The 18,344-nt window shown below is 41.0% G+C and overlaps 1 protein-coding gene across 1 annotated transcript in view; it reads right to left on the bottom strand.

Moving 5' to 3' along the window:
* Positions 1–737: 737 nt before the first annotated feature.
* Positions 738–18,344, bottom strand: part of Hspa4 (heat shock protein family A (Hsp70) member 4) — a 49,029-nt gene continuing 31,422 nt past the window's right edge. Inside the window, exons 9-19 of the mRNA XM_069993738.1 lie at positions 17,010–17,161; positions 16,726–16,832; positions 16,257–16,390; positions 14,899–15,080; positions 13,683–13,772; positions 9,769–9,921; positions 8,914–9,039; positions 6,718–6,825; positions 4,463–4,582; positions 3,073–3,234; positions 738–2,889 (exon numbers count right to left, since the gene is read on the bottom strand). Coding sequence (XP_069849839.1) covers positions 2,683–2,889; positions 3,073–3,234; positions 4,463–4,582; positions 6,718–6,825; positions 8,914–9,039; positions 9,769–9,921; positions 13,683–13,772; positions 14,899–15,080; positions 16,257–16,390; positions 16,726–16,832; positions 17,010–17,161 — 1,541 coding nt within the window. The 3' untranslated portion in view covers positions 738–2,682. The remainder of the gene's footprint in view (positions 2,890–3,072; positions 3,235–4,462; positions 4,583–6,717; positions 6,826–8,913; positions 9,040–9,768; positions 9,922–13,682; positions 13,773–14,898; positions 15,081–16,256; positions 16,391–16,725; positions 16,833–17,009; positions 17,162–18,344) is intronic.

Raw genomic sequence — 18,344 nt, 5'->3', positions numbered from 1 at the left:
AAGCGGCCCCATTGATAAAGTTTGTAATTGCTTTGGTTTCCTTCCCAGCACCCTCTTGTGCAGGGTCACACGCCAAACGATCCCAGAACTCCTGGAAGCTATCTGGGCCCTGGCCCACCTCTGGATGGCTGGGCCTAGGCTCCTACTCCAAGAACAGACACAGGAAAAAACCAAGCTCACCACACACATGCTTAAACCTGGCTAGACCAAGAGAGTATAAGATGCATGACTGAGCCCCAAGGCCCTGAGGCTGGGGCAATTAAGGTTATCTTCTGATGACTTCTGCCCCTTGCCACACTTGTAAGCACCCTGCATTCACACAAACACCCATCTTTCACACACCCCATTCATCAATCAGGGCACCAATTGTTGTAGCCGCTTCCTGCTTTGGGCATACCAACCTTGGCACCTTACCTTCTGATGCTGTCAAACCCTCAAAGAAAGACCCATGGGGAGCTCACACACTCTGAGGAGCAAGGCAGGGATTCCTACACTGGAGGAGCAGAGTAGGAGTGGGGGACAGGGATATCACCTCATGTCCCAGGGGGCAATGACTGCATTGTTACTCTGACCCAAGGGCTCCAACAAGGAGTTTTTATTTTTCTCCCTCCACTCCCCCATCGATCCCTTTTTCAACATGCATGTGTGCGCGCGCGCGCGCGCACACACACACACACACACACACACACACACACACACACACACGTTATATTAGGAAATTAAGAAAATCATTCCTCTGCGTTTAAGACAGGTTTCTTTTATTAGTTTTTCCTAAACTTGTCTCATGTTTACTGAGTATTTTTCTTTAGTGTAAGAATGTGACTTGGAGTTTTAACAAACCAGTTTGGATAACGCAACCTGGATAAATACTTGTTTGCACACAAGTTATCAATCCCCACTCTCTGGCCTGCTCCATGGAAATTTAGATGGTCTTACAGCCTGTCTATACAGAGGGCAAGCAGACCACATTTTATTTTTCCTCTAGTTTTTAACTTTCCAATCCACCCCCATCCCGACACCCAAACCCTTCCCCGCAACACACACACACACAATGTTTAGAAGAAATGGCCATTAAGGACTGAGTCAGTTGCATAAGAGTTGGCTTAATTCCGCAGCCAGCACTTTGAGGGGCTACTGGCCTCACGGCAGGCCAGCTGAAGTTCCCTCCTGAAGCACACCCAGGAAAGGAAAAAAGAGGATGCTGGAGGCCCAGGGCTCAAGTCCTGTGGAGGGGGGAGAGGGGAGAAGGCCTCCACGGCAGCCTCTCCCCTCTGTACACAGTTGTCTCTGTAGCGCCTAAGGGCAGTAACATTCTAGACACTTCCTGGATGGACAGAAAACACAATCTAGCTATGCACAGTATAAGCTTATTTCCAACACAGGCCAGTACTCACAGAGACGCTCTGTTACACAGATTACCAGTTATTACAAAGATCTGAAACATAACCAACGAAACTTATTTTATAGTAACAGTTGCTAAGGCAAGTAACCAACTCTGGCCTTTAATACAGGCTCCCCTTGACGTTTCCAAAACACCCCTCCCTATCCTTGTGCCCCCAAAGGGCACCAAGGAACACTTGGGCACACCTGATCCGTATGGCTGCACATTAAGAAATGTGGTGTCGCTGCAATGCCAGGCTGCGTGTTCCCAACGCTAATCTAGGACTCTTCCCATACAATCCAGTGTATCTGAGGTTTCTCATCATCTGTCAGCTGTTGAACAAATACAAATTGGCAGGTTCATGACAGATATTAACACTTAAACATAAAAGTAATCATGAATGAGCCTAAGAAAGCACTTTTAATTCTTATCCCAGGGGTTTGGGCTGAATTTACACAGAACATCTGCCACCTGAACAAACAGGCCGGGATCCAAATCCTTATACCATAATGGAACAAGGATCAATCATTTCCTCAAGACTTGCCATGCCCATATGGGACAGTATTTAAGCTGAACTGAGGAAATTAGCTCGCTTTAACGCTTGGGGTCTTCATGAAAACACTTTCAAGAAGTGTCTCCAAGTCTAAACTCAAGTTTATAACTTGCTCTGAGGGAAGAGGGTATTTCCAAGAATAGCACATGGCATTTACTGGGAGCTCTTTCCCGAAGGGGAGGAGGGAGGGGAGAGGGCTGGGGGTGAAGCGTGAGGAAGCCTGGGATCCTCTCCTAAGTTAACACATTCCAGGCCGAGCTCTGGCCCTGAGAGAGAAGGAGCCCCTACCCCAGCCCACACCAAGCACACAACCTTGGTGATCATCTCTACAATTGATTTTAGAAGCATAAATTGAGCTCCTTGCCATTTAAGTAATAATGCAAAAGAGCCTTCTTGGTAGCTAGTCATAGCTGTTGCTATAGCTCAGCTTTCCAAAACAAACATTCTTCTAGAAGCATGATTAAACAAAAAAAAGGAGTGAAGCGTAAGCTCAGTAACACTAACTGGGCTTCTAAATAGTACCATTATGAAGAGATACAATGCACTTATAATTTCTGTACCTAACTATTTAGAAGTCAAAATGCTCCATACATTACCTATATCCCCCGCCCCCCCAAGATCCCCTAAAAACTGACTAAGAAATCTCCAGTATTTGCTTGCTCTAGTTGATATTTAGAACAAAGTTGACAACTTAAAGCTTTATAATAGTCTGTTTTAATATAAACAAGTGTTGGTATCAATCAATCAATCAATCAATGTCCATCTCAGGAAGCTTCTTGTCCGTGTCCGAAGGCACAGCCGTGTCTGCACCCTGCTCCGTGGCCCGAGAGCCTGGGTTGAGGTCTCCTTGTCCGTCCACTGGTCCGTTCTGCTCAGCATTTTTCTGCTCCTCTTTCGGAGGTTCCACTTTGGGTTTGGGCTTTGAAACTATAGGACTACAAATACTTGTCAGCTCCTAGAATGTGAAGAGAGAAAAACCATAGTTTCTTAATCAATTAGTAAATTTAACAAATGACAGGCTTCATTCACCCTTTCTGGCCAGATCCCAACCCCCAACCTAAATGAAGTTGTCTCCCACAGGGCACTGGAAGACTAGAGATCAAAATAATGCTGACAAGAAATGACAGTTCACTATTACCTTAATTTTAGCTTCAATCTCTTTTGTCTTGACAACGGGATCCACAGTCAGACTCTGCTTGTTCTGTAAATTCAGCCTGGTGTTCATCCACTCCATTGCCTCGTTCGTGCTTTTCTCTACCTTCGCTACATCGGCAGCATCCAAATGGTCGTACTGGTCCTCCTGCAAGCGCACAAGGTCAGGCAAGTGGTCATGGGTAATGTCTACCTGACCTATTCAGCATCTCTCAAACAGCTCAAGAATGATCGTGTAGCATCATCATTGCAGAAGAGAGTAAATATTCAAGAAAGGAATGGCCCTAATTTCTCAGACACTGAGGAAACAGATTTTAAGGGCAAGAAAAAGATGTAAGGGGACAATTAAAAAGCTCCAATAGTGTAAATGGGTGTAGTTTTTACACAAAAATCTTAGGAAAATAATGTCACATTGTAACAAGTTACTAAGATACCACAGGCATGCTAGTCTGGAACAAACACAATAATGAATACAATTTTTAAAAGGAGGCCTTTCACAAGCATAATTTACTGACAATCTATCAAAGCAGAGAGGGGTATAGCTCAGTGGCAGAGTGTTTGCTGAGCTCAGGCTGTGACTGTGCAGACTCCCTGGGGAGCCAGGGAGGGGACGAGAATATAGTGGAAAACAGAGAGGTCAGAACCCACACTGTGTAGTCAAACTAGAGTTGAATTCCAGCTGTACTGGCTCAGAACCTTGGGTCTCTTCACATTGGAAGTCACCCACATATGGTGACTCTAATACCTACTTTTTTTTTTTTTTTTTTTTTTTTTGGGTCTGGTCGTGGGGCCTGAACTCTGGGCCTGGGCGCTGATCCTCAGCTCCTCAGCTCAAGGCTAGCACTTCACCACTTGAGCCACAGCGCCACTTCCAGCTTTTTTCTTATGTGGTGCTGAGGAATTGAACCCAGGGCCTCGAGCATGCAAGGCAAGTGCTCTACCACTGAGCCACCTTCCCAGCCCTCTAGCACCTACTTTACAAGGGTACTACGGGAGTCAAATATTTATGGAGTATGTTATAGAATACTCAAAATCCTTGTTAGGTAGTTTACTGGTGAGATAGTACTCCATCTGCGTAACAAACCACCTAAATTACAAGCCTAACATGTTCACAAGAAGTCCAGCACAGAACATGCTGCCTAATACAGAAGAAGCATTTTACAATAAAAAAAGGGAAATTATACAATACTTCTCTAGGTAGAATTCTAGATTCCACCTATTAAAGAGAAACAGCAAATCCTATGGTTCCTGATACATCCATAAAAAACATTGCACATTACATTAAGAGAAAGTCTGCTAGGTAATATCATGAAATTTAACTCTGCAAATTAAGAGTAAGAATATATGACAAAAACAAAAACAAAAAACACCCTTACCTTGTTTTTGAAAGAGCTGATTACTTTCATATACTGTTGGATTTGTTTGCCTAGTTCTTCAAATAATTTTGGTCTTTCTTCAGATTCCTGGAACCGTGTCTTAATGGGTTGGCCTAAATTCTTAACAAAAGAGAGAATACATAAAGTCTTCCTAGGGTAAACATTTGAAGGTTGTACTATTTCTATTCTGACTAAATCTGGATATGAGCTAAAGTACATCTAATCTCCATAATTCATATGTGCATGTACACAACTCAAAATATGTTTCAAAATCCAAGCACTGGTAGCTCACACCTATAATCTTAGTTATTCAAGAGGCTGAGATTTGAGGATCACAGTTCAAGGACAGCCTGAGAAGAAAAAGTCTGTGAAACACTTTGACTCCAATTAACCACCCAAAAAGCCAGAAATGGCTTTGGTTTATTTATGTATTTATTTTTTGGCCAGTCCTGAGGCCTGAACTCAGGTCCTGGGCACTGTCCCTGAACTTCCTTTGTTCAAGGCTAGCACTACTCTACCACCTGAGTCACAGTGCAACTTCCAGCTTTTTCTGTGTATGTGATACTGAGGAATTGAACAGAGGGCTTCATGCACTGCCAGCCCTTGAAGCTGTGGTTTAAGTGATAGAGTGCTAGCCTGGAGTAAAAAAAAAAAAATCAGGGATAGCAACCAGTTCAAGCCCCACGACAAGCACCAAAAAATACAGTAAAATAAAATAATAATAATAACAATAACAATAATGTCTCCCCAGACTGCTGGAAATCAAATGCTGCCACCTGCTGGGTAGAGTATGTGCCTCAACACTGCTTCCAGACTTCCTGAAGTAGCTGTCATCTGAGCCTTGGTTCTCAAAACACAGGGGGGGGGGCACGACACGACGATGACTGGGGGACCAAAACTTACTTCCCTCCAAACAGAGATACACAATACTAAAGTTTATCTGGCAAAAACTTTTTAAATTAAAAATTAACAACACTTGAATGTGTCTGATGAAGCCTTTAGATCTAACCAACTCTCTTACTAGATAAGGTTAAAGACAACTATGGTGATGAAAAACCAGCAAAACAGCCTGGAGGAAGACTCTGTGGAACCAATGACCACTTCTTCAAGTACTCAGGGAAAAGGAAAAGCTATTCACAGAGGTTGAAGGGACACATCAATAAATGTATGCATTTTATTTGGATCCTGATTCAAGCAAACTAAAAAATAATCATTTACTGAACAATGGAACTTGAAAAATGAATAAAACAGTGACATTAAGGTGTGATAATGGTACAGTATAAAGCTGTATTTTCTTTAAAAATACACACTGAAATGTTAATTGATTAAGTATCATTTAAAGCATGAGATATTTGCTTCAAACAATTGGGGATGGTCTGAGAAGCAGAACAAGAATGAAACAAACGGGCTGGGAAGGTGGCTCAGTGGTAGAGCACTTGCCTTGCATGCCTGAGGCCCTGGGTTCGATTCCTCAGCATCACATAAGCAAAAAGAAAAAAGCCGGAAGTGGCGCTGTGGCTCAAGTGGTAGAGTGTTAGCCTTGAGCTAAAGAGCTGAGGGACAGAATCCAGGCCCAGAGTTCAGGCTCCAGACAGGACCCAAAAAAAAAAAAAAGAGAGAGAGAGAGAGAGAGAGAGAGAAACAAACTGGCCTAGTGACTAAAGCCTCTAGTGACCAAAGTCTCTCAGAGTGGACTCCTGACTACGTTTGCCAGGAAGATACATAGTACTATCCTTGAGTGACTCCACTCAAGAGGTCAGTCTCAATAGCCGTCTGGTACAAACCCAGTAGTAATACAGGGCCAAGACTAAAGGGAAATGCACATCCTTGTATACTTGCATCCCTTTTCAAACAAAAGCCCTCAAGGGTCAACAATAATCGTCAAATACAAAACCGGATACTTTGATCACAAATCAAAACTACATACATGGCCCTGTCCACCCCAACTACAAACAGAATTTCAGGGTCACAGATTCCACATGGCTATTCTTTGAATCTCTAACCCCAAGAATGCAGAAAATTTTTAATTCAGTGGAATGCTGGAAATCAAAATCTAATTGACAGAGAAACAAGTAGTTATTATGAGACTCTAAAAGTGAAAATAACAATGAGCTTATATCATAAAGAGTATTCTCTAAATCACAGATTTTACCCTGTGTTTTTTAACATGACATGATAATTTGTTTCAGATGTATGCTACTCTTCTTGAAAACTACAAAGGTTTGAAGTATTTCTAGTCTCAAAGAGTCACTTACTTTTAACTCTGTCAATTTATCTACGTAAACTTGCTTTGGCTGGTCTTCTCCATCTTCATACAACCAATTTTCAGTATCTTCTAATTTCAAGGTAAAACTGTTACGATCCTAAAGATAAGAAAACATTGTAAACAGATCAAAAATCAATTGACACCTGGTAGGTGGTACATTCCTGTAATCCTAGCATTCAGGAGGCTGAGGCAGGGAGAACTCAAGTTTGAGGCCAGCCTGGACAACACAGCTATCTTCCAAAACCTAAAAATTCACAATATACAGAATGCATCTATTTTTCTGGAATTTGCTTTAAAAATTAATGTAACAAAGAAATAGAGGATATAAAAAAAAAGGCTGGAAATGGTGTGTTTTTTTTTACAAGGTACAGGTTATTTGTATAGTATCATTTATGCTAGAAGGAACTTGGATTGCATTTGAAGATTTCACAACTAAAAATTCCAGTTAAAAGTTAAAAAGCGGGCCTGGGAAGGTGGCTCAGTGGTAGAGTGCTTGTCTTGCATGCATGAGGCCCTGGGTTCGATTCCTCAGCACCACTTAAGCAGAAAAGGCTGGAAGTGGGGCTGAGGCTCAAGTGGTACAGCGCTAGTCTACAGCTGAAGAGCTGAAGGACAACTCCCAGGCCCAGAGTTCAGGCCCCATGACTGACCAAAAAAAAAAAGTTAAAAAGCCAGGCTGGGAAGGTGGTTAGTGGTAGAGCACTTGCCTTGCACACACGAGGCCCTGGGTTCGATTTCTCAGCACCACATAAGCAGAAAAAGCTAGAAGTGGCACTGTGGCTCAAGTGGTAGAGTGCTAACCTTAAGATGAAGAGCTCAGGGACAGCACCCAGGCCCAGAGTTCAGGCCCACTGACCAGCAAAAAAAAAAAAAAGTTAAATGCCAGAGTCAGACACTTACAGGTGGTGCACAACCTGTAATCTTAGCTATTCAGGAGGCTGAGATCTGAGGATCACAGTTCAAAGCCAGCCTGGGCAGAAGTCTGTGAGATGCTTATCTCCAATAAACTACTCAAAAACAGTCAGAAGTGGTACTGTGACTCAAGTGAGAAAGAGCTAGCCTTAAGCACAGAGGAGAGACAGTGCCCAGGCCCCAAGTTCAAGCCACAAGACTGGCAAAAATAAAGTTTAAATAAATAAACAGAAGTTAATGCCAGTGACTCAAGTTGTAACCTAGTGGTAGAGTACTAAGTTCAAAACCCAATTGTGGAAGGAAAAAACAATAAAAAATAAAACAATAAAAGCTGGGGATTAATGGTTTATACCTGTGCCAGCTACTGGGGAGACTGAGATCAGTGCAAACCCAGACAAAAGGTTCAAGAGAATCCCCCCATCTCAACAGACAGGTCTGGGCACATATGGGGCACTTGTGGCTCACACCTATAATCCTAGCTACTCAGATGGCTGAGCTCTGAAAATCAAAGTTAAAAGCTAGCCCAAGCAGAAAAGTCTTTGCAACTCTAATCTCTTAATTAAGCAGCAAAAAAATCTGGAAGTGAGGGTGTAGCTTAGGTGCCAACCCTAAATACGAGAGTGTAGTGTGAGGCTCTAAGTTCAAGCCCCAGTACCATGCGCACACAAACATATACACAAAGGTTGGGGCATAGTGGCACACAGTCTATCATCCAGCTATGAAATGTTAAGAGGATCATATTCCGGCCCACCCCAGAAAGCTAAGACTAAAGCAAAACATGGACTAGATGCATGGCTTAAGTAGAATCCTTGCTTGGCAAGTTCCATAGCAACAACAAGAAAAAACAAACAAACAAAAGGAGAAGTAAGGAGAAGTGCAGTCCAAGTCCAGCCCTGGGTAAAAACTCAAAACTCTACTTAAAAATTAACTGAAGCAAAAAGGGGGCTGAAGGTATGGATTAAGTGGTCTAGCAAACTGAAGCCCTGAGTTCAAACCCCAGTACCACCCCCAAAAAGAAAAAGAAACTAATATACACTAAAACTAACCTATGGGAAATACTACAAAAAAAAAGATACTAAATAAACTACAGGGCTGAAGAGAGGGGTATGATTCAAGTGTTATTGATTGCCTAGCAAGCACAAGGCCTTGAGTTCATATAAACTACCCCCATAAAAGTACATTTTAAACCATCAAGACATACACATAGACTAAAATTCCCTAACACAGTTCTAGATGCTCCTAGAAGAACAGCTTACACTGCGGCCACACTTACATCTTCACTCACAAACTTCTCATATTCACCACCAAGCTTGTCTCTCATTTCGTACACATATTCTTCCACGGCGTTCTTAGCATCATTACGCTCCTTCTCCAGTTTGTCCTGCATGATCATCTTACCCTAGGAAGAACAACGACATAAGTAAAGACAACTACAACAATTTCCTATTGAAGTACTTACTAAATAACCAGTGTAACTTAAAAGTACAGAAGCATTCTTCCCTGAATCCTTTTAGTTCTGTGAATCCCCTAACAAAGATAAGCTGGAAGACTAATTGATCAACAAATGGTAAAGGTCAAGGAGAGTTTGAGTGGGTTTAGGAAAAACTGATACTCAAGATACAAAAAAAAAAAAAAAAAAAAAAAAAAAAAATCAAGATACAAAAAAGAAAGACTACTGATATATTCTGCTGTATTATTTTGAAACACCAAGAAAAACTGAATTTATTCACAGTGTAAATGCTAAAGGCCTGTAAAACAAAATTATTTTGAGATGGAGCAGGTAATTCAAATAATGCTACCATTAATGCAATGTTCTTTTTCCTACTGATCCACTCCCATGACCCACCCACTTCAGGCACCCTCAAGTCTCTAGTGAACAGCACCATCCCTAAGATAAAAATAATACCGTCAGACATCTTACAACAGAGTTTCTGGCAATCAGACATTGTTAGTAGTGCTATAAAGAATTTGGGCTTACCACAGAATCTATTTCTTATACTATCCTTATTGCCCAAATACCTAAATTATTTTCTCAAAGCCCAAACTAGCAAAAAAAATGCATGGACACAACTAGACAAGAATCTGATTATAATCATACTATTTTGTTCTAACACACTGAAAAACCAACCTCATTTTCAATGTACAAGTTGAGCATCTCTCGGTCTATCTGCCATAATAGCTGATTCTCAATTGGCAGGTCCACAGTACTGGTCTTCACTTTTGCCTTCTTGGCTTGAGGTGGTTGGTCCGTCTTTTTGTCTTTTGATCCAGCTTGAGAAGTCTGAAATTTAAAACAATCATTAAAAACAAAATATATAGGCTAACTTGAATTTCAAAATGGGTCAAATGTCAAAAGCTACTGTGGTTCCCAATGATCTAAATAACCCGTAACCATACTAACTCGGAAGGATCCAAGAGTTAAGCTCAGAGATGGAAATGTGGTTATCAGGGATTGGGAAAGGGGAAACGGGGAGTTCTTTCACAGGTATAAAGTTCCATTGTGCAAAAATGAAGTTCTAAATAACAATCATACTGCAATATACAGATACTTTAAAATGTAACCTTTGTTGTATGCATTTTGACACAATTAAAGTTTTTTTAATTTGATTTTTTTATTGTGAAAATACCCTACCAGAGGGGTTACAATTACATGGCAAGGTAAAGAGTACATTTTTTTTCTTTTTGGGTCCGGTTGTGGGGCCTGAACTCTGGGCCTGGGCGCTGTCCTTCAGCTCTTCAGCGCAAGGCTGGCGTATAGAGTACATTTCTTATCAAGAATTGTTGCCTCCTCCTTTGTTTCCCCTTCCCATCTCAACCCCCTCCCCATGACGCTCCCCCGCAACAATTAAAATTTTTATAACATTATATACATAGCAACTCCTGCAAACCCACAACCAACACACAATCACTATTTTTATGTTTTAGAGCCGGGAGCTGGTAGCTCACACCTGTAATCCTAGCTACTCAAGAGGCTAAAATTTGAAGACTGCAGTTCAAAGTCAGCCTGGGCAGGAAAGTCCAATTAACCCCCAGAAAACCAAAAATGGAACTATAGCTCAAAGTGGTAGAGTGCTAGCCTTGAGTGCAAAAGCTCAGGATATGTCCAGGCCCTGCATTCTAGCTCCACAACCAACAAAAAACAAAAAACAAAAAATTTTAGGCTGGAGATTTAACTCAGAGGCAGAGTAGGTGTCTAGTACTCCCGATGCCCTGGGTGCTATTCCCAGCACAGGAAAAAAGTAAAACTTTTGTCTTCCTTTCTCATCTAAACACAGGTATGCATATGAAATCAGTGTGGAGAGGGTATCACAGTGTGATCCCTATAATGTCTATAGTTATGTACATTTCCACAAGGACTGAGATCCCATTTACCTGACATAAATGCACAGATGAGAAGGCACTGACCTTTATCCCTTTCTACACATTCTATTCTTCAAAGTGTCTACTCATACACTATGCAGTTTTCTTTGGGTTTTAGTGATTTCTTTCCCCACAACTAATTGTGTCTTAGTTTTTTCAAATTTTATATTTTTGTCTCTACAAGTTTTCATCACTTCTTCTATGCTTGTCAAGCCTTTCCTTGTACATTAACTCAAAAAATACATTTTTTGAAGAAAACCTTACTATATAGCCTAGACTTATAGTATAGTCTAGGCCATAGCCTTCTTGTTGGAATTACTGGTGTATCCAACCATGCCCAATCTCATTTCATTTAGAAACAAAACTAAGAAAGGCACTTCTGCTCCTAATCTACCCCACGGATCAGGACAGGAAACTTTCTATGGCTCCCGAGCATGGCGAAGAGGGCTTGGGCATGAGGTCTTGTGATTCTTTCTCATTCATCTATACACACTGACCTATACAGAGTTCCTACTCTCTCTCAAGTTGAATGGTTTTCCATCTTGGAAAACTCCAAGGCAACTAACAGAATCTGCAAGCACAATCTCTTTAGTCCATTTCTTTGTTGGGGGGACGGGGTTTGGCAGTGCTAGGATTTTATCAGGGCCTTGAACTTGCTAGGCAGGCCCTCAACTGATAAGCCATGTTTTCAGGTATTTTGAACTTTTTTTCTTTGCTAGTACTGAGGTTTGAACTTAAGCCCTTGCACTCCAGCTTTTTCACTCGGCTGGTGCTTTACTACTTGAGCCAAACCACACTTCCTGTTCTGGCTTTTTGTTGGCTTACTAGAGAAAAGTCTTACAGATTTGTTTGCTCACACTGTCTTGTAACCTTAATCCTCAGAACTCTTTTCTGAATGGCTATTTTTTGTTTGTTTTGGTACCATTCCTGGCCTTGAACTCAGCCTGGGCACAGAGCCCAAGTTGCTCACTTGAACCACGCTACCCTTTTGGCATTTTGGTAGATAAATGGAGGCATGAGTTTCATGGACTATCCTGCCTGGATTAGCTTTGAACCATGATCCTCACCACTGGCACCTAGCCTTTCTTCTTTTTGAATATTACTTGCCCAGCTAAAGGAAAGCAAGTAAAAATCTTGTTTGCGGACATGAAAATGGATAACATGTTTTAGCAACCTTAAGGCTCTGCCAATTTTGTTGAACACCACAATGAGAAATTCCTAAAAGCCCGAGATTATACTCTGCAACTGAAGAACAGTCTCAAATAACTAATGTAGGGGGCTGGCTCAACAGTAGAGCCTAATAAAAATGCAAGGCCCTGAGTTCAAGTGCCTCAGTTCTAGCACTGCCTACCCCGCCCCCAAAAGGGTTGAAAATATTCAAAAATGTTACACATTAACTTTAGCATGTATCAACTACTTAAATATAGTCAGTATTTTCAGTCTTTCAACAAAAAGACATGAGGAAGGCAGCTGACAGACTGAAGAAAAAAATCTTAATTCTCAATAGTATCAAATAAACTATGATGGTGTCTCAGCCACAGCCACCAAGAAACCAGCATGAACCATTTACTTAGCCTAGCACAACTAAGGCCTCCAAGTGCTGTCCTCCCATCCACCAACTAGAACAACTGAAAAGACATCTCACAAAAATGCCCTTCCCAAATACACCACAGAACCGTGCTAAAAATTATCTAAATAATAAAGTACAACTACCTTCCAAGGCATATCCTCCTCAGCCAAAATCTTGCACAGTACTACTGCCTTATTGGCAAAAAAAAAAAAAAAAATGGGGGTGGGGGAAGGGTCGGTCATAGGGCTTGAACTCTGGGCCTAGGCACTGTCCCTCAGCTCTTCAGCTCAAGGCAAGCACTCTACCACTTGAGCCACAGCAGATCTCCAGCTTTTTCTGTTTATGTGGGGCTGAGGAATCGAACCCACGGTCCCATGCATGTGAGGCAAGCACTCTACCACTAAGCCACCTTCCCAGCCCCATTATTGGCAAAATTGTTACAGGCAGTTTTGACCAAGCATGGTTTAAAAAGAAAAAAGAGAAATTTCAAAGGTTTTAAATTCTTACGCACATGCTCTGCAGTTCAGCGGCCATGTAGCTCTCAGCCCCACATTATCATTGTGTCATCTGATGCTTATTTGCCTCCCTTTAAATTTTGTGCACATATCCTCCCCAAAAAAGCAACTGCAAAAGTATGTCAATCCTTTCAAGTCAAAAAGGGGACATCATGTAGTAGTTTAACCAATAAAGGAAAAATTGTAGATTATTACCAGGTGTGGTAGCTCATGCCTGTAATCCTAGCTACTCAGGAGGCAGAGATCTGAGGATCATGGTTCAAAACACCAGCCCGGGCAAGAAAGGCTGTGAGACTCTTATCTCCAATAAACCACCAGAAAACCAGAAGTGAAGCTGTGGCTCAAATGGTAGAGCACTAGCCTGTAAGAGCTGAGGGACAGTGCCCAGGCCCAGAGTTCAAGCCCCATGACAGACAAAAAAAAAAAATGTTGAAAGATGACTATTTTTAATGTGGTGGAAGCTGGACAAATACCCCTAGTACATACCTAACTATGCCCCAGGGCATTCAGTTTTTCCCAACTAGGATTTTCTTGGAACCACATACATTCCCACAGGGCCTACTACATATGAAAAGTCTCAATCATAACAACTCATACCTCCATTTCTTCAGACTCCGCCTTATTTTCTGCTGGTGTCTGCTGCTGTTGCTCTTCCACATGTGGTTCTTCCTGGTCCACTTGCATCTTCTGAAAAACAGGTCAAATTAAATCCTGGGAAATGCAAGAAGTCTAAACCGCCTTCATGACATACCGACAAAGTCAGATGGTATAGAATTCCTGCTCAAGTACCAGCACTCAGAATACCTAGGCTCAAATTCCACCTATGGAATATACTATACTACCTGGAACACAAAGTTTCCATTCTTAGATCAACTAATATAATCTGTATGAAGAGGGTAACAGTTGCCCCACACATATATTAGGGTGACCAGAGAACTGTTGTATTTAACTACAGCACTCAAGAGTACCCCAGGGCGGCATTGTTCACAATCTACAAAATACAAACTCAAGACTGCATGAATTTCTCCAAGCTACCTCACAAGCAATTTCTTTCAAGAGTCTTAACTTTTCCAAGCAATTCCTACACCTGCATTTTCAGCCTTAAAAAAGTACAGCCACAGCCGGGCGCTGGTGGCTCACGCCTGTAATCCTAGCTACTCAGGAGGCTGAGATCTGAGGATCGCGGTTCAAAGCCAGCCCGGGCAGGAGAGACCGTGAGACTCCTATCTCCAATAAACCACCAGAAAACCGGAAGTGGCGCTGTAGCTCAAGTGGTAGAGCGCTCGCTTTGAGCTGAAGAGCTGAGGGACAGCGCCCAGGCCCAGAGTTCAAGCCCCACGACCGACAAAAAAAACAAAACAAAAAAAAAAAGTACAGCCACTGCATGCATTGAGGAATGTGAACACACTGAAGAGTTCTCTCAACAGCAATAATGAGGTTTATGGAGAGGGTGAAGGCTCCCAACACCTGAAATTTATATGAATACCCGAGTACTTTGAACAATGTTAATGCTGATATCAGAACACTTCAAACAAAATCTGAATATGAGATCCATCTTAGTTTAAGCTTTGAACAAGAGCATAATATGAATCACTACAAATGAGTAAGCAATTTATTCTATTTGTTAAAAAAAATAAAGACACAAGAGTGTTCTTCTATAACAAGAATCAATTTCCACAAACTATAAAAATGGCTCAACACACTGGAGTAATTAGACGTGTATAAACCTACTCTCAGCAGCTCAGTCTACCTGCTATCACATCTAGACAAGTCACCTGAGGCCAATATATATGATATAAAATAACCAGATTACCTCTTCCTCCTTTGCATTTTGATCAGTTTCCATAGGTTCCTCATTTTCCTCAGACTTGTGCACTTCCACTAGGGATGCACTGGACACACTGAAAATGCCATGAACATTTACTCGAACCTTGACTTTCACTTTTGAACTGGAGCCATCAGACTGGGGAGTGACTTTCTGAACTGAAAACTGAGCTAGGGACATGAGAGATACAAGAGAACAGTAAGAGGATGAATTCAAACATGAATACATGCTCACACTGCCAGGTGATGTTCGTGACAGATCAGTAACACAACACTTCAAATGAACAAAGTGAGCATTCATCCCTAGAATGTTCCTGAGTCATCATCCGATTCCTCTCACATATAGTCAAGCTCATCCTGTTCCAACAAAGGGCTCATATATCCCAATTTACTTTGCCTCCAGTTCCTTATTTCGTCTTTATTTGCTATGATAAACTTCCTGCAACACAGACATGTCATATTCTCATCTACCTGCTTTTATCATTACCAAGAAACTGCCATTTCTAGATTGTTACTATGCCAGGGTTCTATTTATGTTGAATTCCCACAATGCTGCAACTGAATTATCATGCTATTCCATGAGGAAAGCAGAGGTTAACTTTTTTTCCACAGCTTATACATATCAGTGAAAACACTTCCAGTTCTTTATCCAAAAAGTATAGATCAATTTTTATTATACAACTGTAGAGTTTTTTCTTCTTCTCATCTGGCAATAATTCCAGAGTATATACATATAAAGATTTCAAAACCTAGAACATACTAACCTGACAAATTGCTAATGATTTTGTATGTGCACCTTGTAACTATATGTTAAAAGTCAGAACTGATTTAACTCTTCTACACACCATCAAGCACCACCTTATGTACAAAGTATAACCATTCAGAGAAATACTACATGTACAGTTGGAGGCTCAATTAAGTAACAATCCCGCTATTTTCTGAACCTGGTAGTTAAGAATGGAAGAGATTTTCTTTTGTGGCCTTAAAAAAAAAAAAGCCTAAATTTTAGAATACCACATTGGGGGGGGGGGGGGGGTCCGATCGTGGGGCCTGAACTCTGGGCCTGGGCGCTGTCCCTCAGCTCTTCAGCTCAAGGCTAGCGCTCTACCACTTGAGCCATAGCACCACTTCCAGCTTTTTTCTTTTTGCTTATGTGGTGCTGAGGAATCGAACCCAGGGCCTCAGGCATGCAAGGCAAAGGCTCTACCATTGAGCTACCTTCCCAGCCCAGAATACCACATTTTTTATTGCTGCCCATTCATTTCTCCAAGTAGATGCAAAGTTTTGCTATTATTGTATTATTTCAATTTTCAATTCAAATCATTTTTTATTTCTAACTCTTCTTACCTATAGCAGGGTCTGGATAGGGCAAATCCTGAGGAGAGCTGTAATAAGCCTCGAGAGTGAAAGGCTCCTTTCTATAAAATGTGAGAACTTTAGAGAAAGGAGCAGCATGATTTTTTGGGAAGACTTCACAATCACTAAAGGGAGGAAAAAGACAAAAATCATTCAAAATTCAAACATCTAAGACTTGGTAATTACTATAGCTCAGTCTTCTCTAATGACATTATTTCTAGATTTTAAGTGTCCCAAAATACTCTCTTCTCTAAGTAAAAAAAGAAATACACCCAATCAGCACAAAAAGACATAATAGCAGTAAGACCAAGTATAGGAAATCAGGGCATAAAATTAACTAACAATAACTGTACCATATATTATTCCAAAATATTTCAGAGTTGTGTACGGTGGAGGACAATTTATTACTCAGACTTAACACTGAATTAACTAAGTATACAAATAATAAGTAATGTATTACCTTGATCCTTCTTCAGCTGGTGAATTCCATCTCAGCGATATTGGATATGCTACCACATCGGTGATAGAAAATTCTCTGACTTTGAAAGCAGGCGATAAGATTGCACACTAGAATGACAATTTTTGCAAATTTCATTTGCAAGTGGACACTAAATGAACCAGTATCACTACCATCATGATTTTAAGATAGCATCACTGAGGATAATCTTTAAATATTTACATTAATGACTTAATGGTGTCAGTCTAACTTTTGTTGCAATGATATAAGAGCAAAAGAAAACTTACCTGCAGTGCACAGCCTCGAGTGACCGCTTCATCAGCATTTAATGTTGTACTAAGCTCTTTACCAAAAAATTTACTGATCTTCTCTTTCACTGCAGGGATTCGTGTGGCACCACCAACAATCTCTACTGCATAAATGTCTTCTTTCTTTAACTCTATATTTAAATAATTAGACATTTAGGGTCTGATGATAGCTCAAACCTGTAATCCTAGCTATTCAAAAGGCAGACATGGAGAGGGAATCCATAAGACATTATTAGAAAAATAACTAAAACAAAAAGGGGCTGAGGGTATGGGCTCAAGTGGTAGAATATGCACTTAGCAAGTCCAAGGCCTTGAGTACAAACCCTAGTACCACCAAAAAAACCCCACACATAATTAGAAATTTAGATTAAAAAAATCTTGATGCAGGGTACTAGTGGCTCCCATTTCTCATCCTAGCTACTCAGAAGGCTGAGATCTACATAATCTCAATCTAACCCAAACAGAAATGCCCACGAGACTATCTCTAAAATAACCACCAAAAATCTGGGCTAGAGGCATATTCAAACCTTAGTACTGACAAGAAATAAGCTTATAGCAAAATAACTCTGACTATATAACTAACTCCTCATCCCTCATTCCCTACTCCAAGATTTTATATGCATAGACACAGAAGTGCGCGTTTTGATTCTCAAGTTATAGGAAGGGAGGGGAGGCACAGAAATAGGATTTTAAGGCCAACAACCTATGTCCTATGGTATACAGAACTGGCACCGTCCTACACAAGGAATTATTATAAACATCAACTAGCTAAAGATCTAAGTATGCTGTACCAGAAGAAGGCTTTCACAACCCTGACCTGCCATGAAAGAAAGAGAAATATTCAGTTTTACCACTAGACATTCCAGTATTTTATTCACAAAATACATAGTATACAGTTCACATTAAAACACTGGTACTCATGAGAAGGTAAGGAGGTATGTTACCAAGGCTCCACTTTTCATCACTAAATACAAACTTAATACTGCTTGTTTTCCTAGTCACACTTTATCATTATCAACCACTACTTCTATTTCTTGAGAAGAATTAAAGATGGGAGATAAATCAGGCACAGTGGTGGGTGCCTATAATTCCAGCTATTTGGGAAGGTAAAACATCAGGATTCCATGAGCCCATGAATTCTACATGACTCTGGGCAATGAATGTACTGAGACTCTTTTGCAAAAGATAAAAAATAGGAGAATGGGGGGCATAGGACAGGAAAACACGAATATCTGTCATTATCACTTTGAGCTTTTTGTTGTTTCGTTTTGTTTTTGTTGGTCATGGGGCTTGAACTCTGGGCCTGGGTGCAGT

The sequence above is a fragment of the Dipodomys merriami genome, unplaced genomic scaffold, assembly GCF_024711535.1.
Source record: "Dipodomys merriami isolate MVZ:Mamm:240054 unplaced genomic scaffold, mDipMer1.0.p SCAF_44, whole genome shotgun sequence".
Taxonomy (NCBI): domain Eukaryota; kingdom Metazoa; phylum Chordata; class Mammalia; order Rodentia; family Heteromyidae; genus Dipodomys; species Dipodomys merriami.
This window is presented reverse-complemented; position numbering and strand designations above follow the sequence as displayed.